Below are 11,084 nucleotides of genomic sequence, written 5' to 3'. Positions count from 1 at the left end.
TATATATATCAGCAGCTAAATTAAACTAATATGCTAGAACATAACGCAACAAATTCAAGGCAGGTCGGATTCGTCCTCTGGCTGGAAGACGTGCCGGTAGAAACATGATTCATGCATAACTCCATAAATCAAATTGATCTATCCGTTACATACAGACTGACAGAGTGAGACTATAAAGGTTTAAGTTCTGTTAATGGTGACGACCTCGTGCAGCAGAAAAAACATGATTCTTGATTAGCGTTAAAAATAATTCCTTTTTAAAGCATATGATCATTTTTCAAACATCAAGGCCACAAAAGCTTTCGAGTGCAGAGGGCCAACGACCGGTTCACTTCGAAGAATACATGCGATTCCTGGAAGTGATTCTCTGTCAGATACTTTCCTCCCTTCACAGGGACCTTTAGATGCATTGCATAATTTACCTTTCTCTCCGTCTGTGATTAATTATGGTTTTCTATTCCCGACCACAGAAAGTGGAGGCGATATAAACTTACTTTTCTAGTCGCCTCCGGTTCACTTTTCGGGCAAACCTTGAAGTGATGCACGCTGTCATCGAAGCACTTGAGGGTAAATAAGCAGTTATCTTTGGCTCGTATCTGGAGAGAACAGAAGCATAAATATTTGCTTTAGCCGAAAGCTGCGCAAAGGCAGATTGAATAAAAAGTCAAAAATGAAAGCCGGGTACTTTAGAGCCGGCTTACCAAGCAGTGAGCGTTTGTGAGCGACTTGCAGCCCTGCCTTCTGACATTTGCGGCTGCATCGGACCTACGTTTGACAGAGGGGAGAAGTGAAGTCTCAGAAATCCAGACGAAAAAAAAAAAGGTTTTCTCTATTTTACTGGAGAAGCCAGACAGGTAAAGGTTTCCCACACATTTATCTGGAGAAAGGTTTGTTTTTTCCATTTTCTTTTCACAGCTGAGGTTAGAGTTGAACTTACTGCTTTGGGTACCAGGATATAACCCCGTCCAGCACAACGACCCAGTAGGAGCGCCAGCCGAAAAACCGGGAGCTCTGTGAGGTGGAAAATGAGAACAAAACACGCATTTTGTATTTTCAGAAGTAATTAAAAAAAAAAGAAAAAAAAAAGCATGTTGAAGCACTTGGGAAACACTTAGCTTTCCCCGACTAATTAACTCAGAAGGTATAATGAGGATAAAGTCATTTCAGAGGGTTCCCCAGTACCGCGGAAACAGAAGTCTGTTGGTTTCTGAATGCTAAAAAGCTTCTTGCATGAACATCTAAGAGGTAATTACAACTGGGCTTATTTTTAGCTGACATCTGGTATGCATACATGGGAATGACTGAAAGAAAACAACAGGCCTGTGTTGACAGTAATGAAGGCATGTCATCCAGCGAAGCAACACGGGTCGGATGCCTCCTGTTCATTTTTGGCTTTTATCTTGTTAACAGAATACATTTCCTGTTGATCTCTTAAAGTGCTGTAATTATTTTTATTTCTGGATGCTATGAGTACCTGTGTGTGTGCAGGGATGCTGGATGTAGGGTCACCTGACAGCTGCAGCTCCACTGGGTTTGTTTATTGCATATCAAAAGATGTCAGACTGATTCTTCTATTTTTTGTTTGTTTGTTTTTGCAGAAAACTATGTTGAAGGCATCTGGTGGTAATGTAACCTTGGACATTGCTTATCGCAGTGGATACATGGTTTGGATATTTGGAATCATTGTTATATTAATTCTGGCCTTTTATTGATGCATTTAAATACTTTCTTTTTTTTTTTTTTACCAGAGACGACCAAAAATATTGGTGAATTTCAAGAGCTCTAGAAGTGTAAATTTATTGGGACTTTTCTCTATTTCTTATTGTGTCAAAATTACATAGGCTTAGCTCTGGAAAAAGTTAAGAGTAAACTTCACTAAACCCCGTTGGAAACCTCCTGGTTATTCTACCAAATATTGGTTTCTGATCTCATCCTGAGTTAAAACATTAGTGTTGCTGCTTCTAAATGAATATCAACTTGTTTTCTTTGCATTATTTGAGGTCTGAAAGCGCCGCATCTTTTTTGTTATTTTGACCATTTCTCATTTTCTGCAAATAAATAAAAAATTTTTGCTTGGAATTTCAGAGACACGTTGTCAGTAGTTCACAGAATAAAAGAGCAATGTTCATTTTACTCAAACATAAACCTATAAAGAGTAAAATCAGAGAAACCGATCAGAGCTGTACATGCACCTCTCTGAATATTTTTGGCAAATCTCTCATAGCAAATTGCAGAGAATCCATTTGCTTTTTGTTGCCAATGAAAATGACGATCAGACCATTCTTCAAATAAAAAATGGCTGCTTTTCCTTTGAAGAATCATTTGCATAGCCCAAAGATTGAATTTCTTAATTGGGGCATAGACATTTTATGTCAGTGTGTTTTATCCAATCCAAAACCAGTTTAGATGTATTTGCAGAATTACTGGCCTTCTGAAACATCCAAAAGGTACAATGTTTTATCAGAATGTCACCCTAAGATGACAGGAAGCTGGTTAGCGCAGGTGGGTACAGGTGAATGGTAAAACGATAATATCTATCGCGATAGACAAGTGATCAGTATCGATAAAAAATACGTTCGATAGAATTTTGATAATTTCCCTGAACTCCAATCCAGACCCTGATTTAAGAACGTAAACAATAAATTCAAATGTGAGAACTTAATTCATCAAATAATTTCCAAAATTTACTCCCTCATTTAGGCCCATGATGAGTTTGTATTTATACTTCTGAACCAACAGAGATAAAAAAAGGTGACTTTCAAAGCAGAAGTCGGCAGCTCAAAAAGTCCCTTATGCAATTTGATTGTCTGCTTGGAGCCGGCAGGAACAGCGCAGGGCTGGGTGGCAATTTGTCCTCATTCTGACCGCATTACTGCTGCAGCTTTCATCATGCACCGCACATGTGACTCAGAGATCCTTGTCCACCGCACACAGCCACCGAAGAGGCGAGGCGGGTAGTTCACCTGTCAGCAACACCTGCAAAATAACCTTTTCATATCCATCTTAAGAACTTTATCCCTGGAGTCAAGTCGACCCCAGAGAGACAGCGATGTCTGAAACCGACGGAGCGCAGCGCGGCTCAACCCATCAGGTTCTGTCGGCCGGTCTTTATTTAGCTCCTCTAATGATACATCCTACACGGGCTGGAAAAAGCTGGACTGTGAATCAAAGCGGCTTCTTATTTGAAACTGTTGTAGTCTCGCAAACATCTCCAGTTTACCTGGTAACACCAAGTTGCTCGGATTATTGAATGAACCGATCAGAATTCTGCAGGTGTGCGAACAGGCCCAAACACAATGAAGCAGCAGCTGATAAAAATGAAAATAGAAAAAAAAAAAAAAAAAGCCTGAATGGATTCGGTCTGAATATTGTATTTTCACACTTTATCAATATGAGCTGCTGTAATTTACGGGTCCTGTTGTTCACTAGATTAAAAATTTAGAGATGACTGGGTTTTTTTCTTCTTCTTGTTTCAAATTGCTGCTGTTAGAGCTCTACAATAAATACTGGCATTAGCGCTGGAGTGGAGGGTCTGCTGTGGCTGAACGACACGGCAGATTAATTAACAAGGAACTGTAACCAGACGGCTGCCAAGAACAGTTCCCATTTACAGCAGGAGAAGCTGGACTGGTTTTGGTTTCGAGCAGCATATTGTAGAAAAGGTGAGTGGGTAAGACTCTAGACCGGGTCCACCACAGAAACACACAGGGCTGATGACTATGCATTCACACACTGAGGGATTAAAGTGCCAAATTAAAAAAACATGCATTTTTATAAACCAAACCCTGAACATTGACACTTCAAAAGAAAAAAGGGATCTGGCCAGGATTTGAATCTTCTGGCTGCGAGGTCACCATGCTAGCCACTGTACTGAGGTGCAACAATTAGATAATAAAATACCTTATAACATCTGTTATACTGTTATCTTCTGTCATGCTTCCAAATATGTTCAGATGTCTCTGCAGTTGTTTTTGAAACAACTTAGCTTTTACATTTTAGTGAAAGTGACTTTGGTCATTATAAAGTGCAAGAGCAAACAGGGACAGGCTCACAGGAAAAACAAAGATATTTGTTTTTCCTGTGAGCCTTTCGTTGTTTTTAAATTAACATTTTGCACGTTATCGTGCAAAAGTCTTAACTGCTTCTAAAAACAGTCTAAGCGCTTATTAAATGAATAAATAAATAAGACATCCAGCCATCTTATACAATAATTTTTTCGTTTTTTGATGTCTGGAAAACTAGCCATTTCAAATACATCTCGATCGTTGAGCTGCAGTGTGCCGTTACCTAGAAACCTGACCCCATCACCAAACAACCCCAAAGTTCCAGGATGTTTGATCAGCTGGTTTTACTGCTGCAAAATGGCTGCAGAGGTAAGTTTTGTTGTTGACCTACCATCCGTGGTTGTGCAGGAGGCTTCACTTCTACTTTTCAAAGATGTATGGTTGTATAATTGCGCATCTGTTTGCAGTCTTTTTCACGTGCGAGTGTAAGCATTGACAGCTTGGTTTTGTGCAAAAAATGTAATGAACAAGACCTATCCCAGCCTGTTCAAGGAAGCATAATAAGCCACCTCTAATACTGCATGTTATCTGTTGGAACATCGGACTTAAAAAAAGAACAAATCAGAAAACATAATGCCATGTTTACACATCAGCAAGGTGCCTACAGACAGTAAGTAACGTGTAAAATGAGCGGCCTCTCTAACCCACTAGAAGAAGGAAAAAAAAAACATCATTTCCAGACTTTACCTTCCAGAGGAGTCCTTCATACTTTTTGACATGACGGGTCAAACCCTGTGGATGAGAAACATGAAAAGAGTAGAAAACAAATCTCAGAGCAAATCAACTGAGACGTTAGGAAGCTGACCGTCCGCTGAGCACTCACTCGATGAACGTTGCCTTCAAGACACTGCTTCATTGCCGCATCGCTGGCCAGGTCAAACACCGTCTGCCCTGTGAGTTAGGGAATTGAAGAGTTTTATCAAAACAGAACACGCGTAGAGAGAGAGGAGGAGGAAAAAAAAACGTCAGCTTGAACGGCGATTAAATGGCGCTGCCAGCAGCCATAAATGTCAAGGACGCTCAGACGCTCGTACACCCTCAGCTGTTATGTTTGTTGCTTCCCTGACGATTATTTTTGGGGAGATAAAAACAGACTAAATTTCGGGACAGAAAATGAAGACTTGCGAACTGCTTGCCGGGGTGGATGCTATTTTTCTCTGGGTGTAAAAATAGAGACAGAGGCTGGTGAAACTGTCACCAACCACCTCGAGAAATATTTTTCAAAAGTAAAAAAAAAAAAGACAGCAGCATCAAAGCTCAACAAAGAAAAAAAAAGAATAGCTTTTCTTTTATTTCCAAGTCATTTCAAAAGGAGTAATATTTCATAAAAGCCACATAAAAGGTTTGGTTTATTGCTGGTTTTGATCCTTTTTATGTCCTTTTTCTCGTTGAAAAACAAAAGGAAAATCAGCAGTCTGTATTGCTGAGGTATTGCTGCCAGCTCTCTGGCTTTTGCACTTTACCGTTTTTGTTCTTGGCGCTGGCGTCGGCGCCGCTCCTCAGCAGCTTCAGGGCGCACAGCCTCTGGCCTCGATAGGCGGCACAGTGCAGCGGAGTGTTACCCAGCAGATCTGTGCACTTGATATCTGGAGGCTTCTTCCTGGTGAGCTGCAGCAAAACACGCAGGACAGGAACAAACTCTTTCATTTGTCACACACCGACTCAGAACTGTCATGTGTCTTTCTGCTGCTTTTCATTCTGCAGACCCTTTGGCACAAACTCCAAAGGCAGATCTATGCTTTTAAGATGCTTTCGCCTTAAAAGGTGTTTTTTTTTGTGTGTGTGTGTGTGCATGTGTGTGTGTGTGAACTATTGTGTTTAAAAGGTGTTGTCAACTTGTCTGCATTGTGAAAAGTGATACATGGAAATGTGTGAGATATTTCAAATCGACCAGCTGCGTAATCCCAGACACTCCGGTACAGATGTGTAAAAACCTGAAAATATTTGAACAAAATAATTTGGGCAGATTCACCCTTAAATTTAAGTACATTTCTTTTAAAATAATAACAAATAACGAGATAATTTCCCGTTTCACGGGCATATGGATACGGTGTGACATAGAGGCTTTTCATTTAGTCACTCTTCAGTGAGGGAAAAACAAGAGAACATACTGTCTAAATTCAAAAATATTTTACTAATCACAAAGGGAAATTAAATATGTAGGTGAGGTAGATGTGGGGTTGATCTTCATAAGTAACAAACAAGTGCTCATTTCTGCAATCAGGATCTTAAGCACATTATAAATGTGCGCAAAACTTTGTCAATGTTCTGCTAATATCGGAAAAACAAAATGTTGCAATTGCGGCTTTTCCATTAAATAAGAAACACCATTAAAATCACATCTGAATGAATTTGTTCACGCAGCCAGTCAGTAAGAAACGGGCCACAGCGTCAACATCCCACTGCTACCTGTTCTTTGCGTCGTCTTTTCTGCCAGTAGTAACATCCTGTTGTTGATCACATGACTCGCGTGATGCAAAAAAAAGTGTTTCCATTGCAGTTTTGCAAAATGCTGTAATTTCAACACAGCTGAAAAACAACCTAATCTTAGAGCCAACAATGTTTTACCAAAAAACGAGTTTGTTTGAAATTGCTGGGCTTCCTACAATTTACATAATTTCATGGTCAACCGCAGCGCAGCCACTGATGAAGAGTCTCATGAGGATCCAAAGTTGGCAGTGAAGACAGGAAAAAGATTTCCAATGTTTGTTGGCAAAAAGTGTCTCCTGATTCCGGTTAAGTTTCCACAGCAGATATTAGACAATATCTAGATGAAAGGAAGTCGTTTAGTAGGCGATCTAACGAACACAAATCCAAAAGTAGAGTTTGCTAAACTCTAATAGGACTTTAACTGAGATCTTTGTCCACAAAATATTAAAATCGCACTTTTCAGCAACAAACATTCCAAGAAGAAGAGTTTGAGGAAATAAAAAACTAGATCTGTGATGCTGCGGCTTTGTTTCTGTTTCAGAAGCCCTGGCGACCTTCTTACAGCGCATAGCATCTCAAATTCTTTGAAGTTCCAGGATGTTTTAGATACAAAACTGTGCGTCTCCACCAGAAAAATAGAAAATGGGTCATTTTGAGCCTTTCAGCAACATAATGACTCAATTCAAAAGGGCAAATCAATACAGAAAAATACCACCAGACACAAAATCTGTCTCTTTTTTTTCCTCCCAAGGAAATCTCAGTTCACAGATCTAAATCCTCTAAAAGAGCCACAGGGTGAGACGAGGAGAGGAGAGCTCAGGTCTCTGGATGGCATAGAGAGATTATGCAAAGAGGAATGATTAAAGATCCCTCTCTCTGTATGCAGAGCTTGTCGAATTGAATATGAGAAGACGAAGTGATGTCCTGTTGGCAAAATTGCATAATTTTGGTTTGGTGTAAAAATACATCTCTTATCTTGTTTTCTTCCCCCACGGCTCAGATGTACTGAAACTGAAGGTTGGGTTTCTACTAAAATGTTCAACTCGAGATTATGCCACTATGAAAGTTTGACTTATTTTAACACATTTTACGAGTTTTTTAAAGTGTGCCAATTCCTGTGTAGGGTGGTGTTTCAGTCTGGATGTAGTGAGAGCTAATTTAATAATTTAATTAAACACGCTATATAATGTAAAACGACATCACGAGTTGCAATAATTAAACATAAGTACTTGGAGTGTCAAAAGGTGACATTTCCAACTACTTAATCAAACGTACAACAGCAAGAACATGATGTGAAACACAGACATACATATTAGAAGATGTGAAAATGTTTTAGCATTTCATTAGATGTAAAGTAAAATAACTTTACATCCTAAGTCAGGGCTGTCAAACTCATTTTCATTTTAAGCCACATCAAGGTCAAGAATGTCTTTGAATGGCCAGTTGTGGCAGAAACTAATGATAAAAAAAATAGCTATGAAACTGTTAAAATGAGAATAAACAGCCACCTCTGAGAACCTCTTCAAATGAAATGATATTAAACATATTTTCACACTTGATGTCATTTTGTAATATCCAGATAAAACTACTACTACAAACATTAATAAAATTATATTTAATCACACTCTTATCTCAAAGTATCTATTTCTAGAGTCTAGCAGGCAAAACTTTGAGTTTGACACGTGCCCCAGATTACACCAACAGCAAAAGATGTTTGTTTTTTTCAGATTAGAAAACATTTTCTTTTTCCTCAAGATGAAATACTAAATTGTGTTGATTGATTTCATGCTATTCTCAGATGAGTAATCAGACGCATTCTGCTTTTCATCTGCACCTCTAGCAGTGCAGCATCTTTAATGTCGCCTCAAAGTTGTACGAAAACACGCAGGACTCGGCCCTAAGCTCTGTGTGAGGCCCGAGACACGAGGAGCATCTTTCACCAACCAGCTGAGTGAGAGTCGATAGGTCTCCTTCTCTCGCAGCCTCCAGAAGTTTCTCCTCCAATTTCCTCTCTTCTGTTCTTTCGGCAGCTGGCATCCGCCACGCGACGGGGAGAAAATGTAGGATATAAGCGGCATAAATAGTTTGTATGAATGGACGATAAACAAGCCGGCGTGAAAAAAAAATAAATAAATAATTGACTGAAAGCAGGTCTCCATGGTAACTCTTAGAATGACAAGATGTATTTCTCACCTTCCAGCATGCTTCTGATCTCTGCGTTTTGAGTGACGTCTTTGGGAATTTGAGCCGAGCCGTTGATGACAGCAGCACATGCATCATAGTGCAGCAGCAGCATGACAACCTCCTGATCAATATGCGATGGATCGATTCGATTGGTTTGACAGGAAACGAATGAATGAACGAACGCATGCGAAAAAAATAAATAAATCTTACATTCAACAAAGTGGAGCAGAGAGTTTTTAATTTGAAAAAAAAATAAAAATAGGTGGAATATTTTCCAAACGCACCTTTCTCCCTGTGAACGCAGCTTTGTGCAGCGCCGTGTCTCCGATGTTGTTAGGCAGGTTAACATTTGCTCCCGCCTGCAGGACGTGAGCGAAAATACGTGTTACCTGTACAGTCATTTCATCTTTAAAAAAAATTTTTAAAAAAAGAGAGAGAGGAACGTCGCCACCTTGAGGAGCTCCTCCACTACATCTCTGTGACCAAAGTAACAAGCCAAGTGAAGAGGCGTCCATCCCAAGTTAGACTTGCTTTGACCTGAAATGAAAAACAGGACATACTTGACTCGAGTTCAGCAGCACACTTTAACTGAAACTACACCCATGTGTTAGTCACACACCTTTACAGTTGATATTAATCCGCCTCTCTGCCGCTGCGTTGGACCTGAGGAGTTCTTGAACCCCAGGCAGATCTCCGTTCCGGGCACACTGTAGGAACTGCTCCTCTGGCTCCAGATCCTCCATGGAAGCCTGCAGGAGGAAACCAGAAAGGATGGGAGTTAGCTGCAGCTACATGATAAATAGCACTGAGTGGGAGATTTTTAAATCTCAGGTCTGACTCTGACCATGATAGGACATGTAAAGCTATTTAACAACAATAAAAGAGAAGTGGAAACTGTCCAACGCCATGATTCGACAGCTTTCTCCACAAACGTATCAGTCTGTCATGTCTTTTTTAGGTGGATCTTAATCACTCTTTATCAAAAGAAGTGGCCTCAGTTCGCCAAAATCTGCTGGATTTTGTTTCTGCTCTGCTCTTTAAACATGCTGCCCCAGGATTTCAGCCAGCCTGGCTTTAATCCAAGACCGCTACATAATTTTGGAAAGGTTTTAGCTGCTAGAGCTGCTATTAAAAAAAATGCAAGACTGTGAAGCACGTCGGTAATTCTCAGTGGATACAGGTTGAATACTGTCAAAACAAAGCCAAACCACAAGCACCGCGCCTGACAAAGGGAATAACGTGGTCATGTTTTGTGTTCAAATATGCAGGTAAACTTGAATGCCTTCCAACCGCCTGCGTGTGTTTGAAGGGCGTTAAAGCTTGGCAAAAATTAGAGAGGCACCAATCCTGAGATTTCCTGCCCAATATGAACATTCATTTTCTGATAACTGAGATTTGTAACTTATTCTAGTGGTTTTTTTAAAGCACAAAAGCAGAAAAGAAATGTGCTGAACGTTCTAGAACGATATCGCCATTTGTTCCCATCGCTTCTAATAAACTAAAAACTTTATTAAAGTGCTTTAAAGAAGCAATCGCAGGTTGACGCACTTATTGACTGAAATGGTGAGGATTCATAGTTGCGGTAGGTTCAATGAATATGAAATAAATGAGAGTTTAACAGTATTTGACTGGTCGATTGATTTTTGCCTCTCTAGCAGAAAATGAAATAAATGAATAGAAAATAGTTCAGGTGTTCTGAGACTATTTTCTCTCCATACAAATATTCCCGCAGATCATCGAGTGACTTTATGAGGCACAATTTGCAACACACTTTCACAGAAATAAAGCGACATGTAGGCCTTACAACCATCAGACTGGGCATTTTAAATTGCTGCACAGCCTCCCTTATTGTTTACATTACTTAGCCAGTCATTCAGCGCGGGGTCATGTGACAAACAAGTCACAAGGGTTTTTGTTTTCTAGGAAATTAAGAAAGCAAGGAGAAGTGAATGTGGATTCTTTTTTTTTTTTCAAAAGGAAGCCGTCCCTAGCCGAGCCTTACAGGAAAGAGGCAGATCTTTCCTTTCCTCCATATCCAGCCTTTATAAAAAAAGAAACATGTGCACATGACACCGCTATAGCTGGCATCAAATGATTGCTGTTGAAAGACACAAGAAAAATGGAAAGTGCTCACAAGGCAATGTCACGGTATGTCATGTGGTTCTGCAGAGGGATCAATAAATCACGTAGTCGACAAAAGACTACTAAGATGCTGCAGCTTGATTTCTGCAGGAAACCGACGTGTGGCTCAGAAACAGGTTTGGCTGGGCCTGAAAAGCAGGTGACTGGATGACTAGAGGATTGTCTGACTCTCTATCTTTAAAGTGTATCAATGTGAGTAAAAACCCAGTAAAATCCCCTGCTATTAATGGATTTACAAAAGAAAGGGTACGCTATATATATATA

General features: G+C 40.0%; 1 protein-coding gene across 2 annotated transcripts in view; it reads right to left on the bottom strand.

The window, feature by feature from the left end:
* osbpl1a (oxysterol binding protein-like 1A) overlaps positions 1 to 11,084 on the bottom strand; it is a 40,275-nt gene that overhangs the window by 23,752 nt on the left and 5,439 nt on the right. For both annotated transcript variants that reach the window (XM_008407415.2, XM_008407416.2), the window contains exons 2-12: positions 9,298 to 9,427; positions 9,130 to 9,215; positions 8,963 to 9,037; positions 8,688 to 8,799; positions 8,439 to 8,524; positions 5,528 to 5,672; positions 4,888 to 4,955; positions 4,752 to 4,796; positions 938 to 1,011; positions 702 to 765; positions 495 to 596 (exon numbers count right to left, since the gene is read on the bottom strand). In XM_008407415.2, coding sequence (XP_008405637.1) covers positions 495 to 596; positions 702 to 765; positions 938 to 1,011; positions 4,752 to 4,796; positions 4,888 to 4,955; positions 5,528 to 5,672; positions 8,439 to 8,524; positions 8,688 to 8,799; positions 8,963 to 9,037; positions 9,130 to 9,215; positions 9,298 to 9,421 — 981 coding nt within the window. In that variant the 5' untranslated portion in view covers positions 9,422 to 9,427. The remainder of the gene's footprint in view (positions 1 to 494; positions 597 to 701; positions 766 to 937; positions 1,012 to 4,751; positions 4,797 to 4,887; positions 4,956 to 5,527; positions 5,673 to 8,438; positions 8,525 to 8,687; positions 8,800 to 8,962; positions 9,038 to 9,129; positions 9,216 to 9,297; positions 9,428 to 11,084) is intronic.

The sequence above is a fragment of the Poecilia reticulata genome, linkage group LG4 (genome assembly GCF_000633615.1).
Source record: "Poecilia reticulata strain Guanapo linkage group LG4, Guppy_female_1.0+MT, whole genome shotgun sequence".
NCBI classification, from domain to species: domain Eukaryota; kingdom Metazoa; phylum Chordata; class Actinopteri; order Cyprinodontiformes; family Poeciliidae; genus Poecilia; species Poecilia reticulata.
The sequence above is the reverse complement of the archived record's forward strand: the minus strand, read 5'-3'. Positions and strand labels throughout refer to the sequence as shown.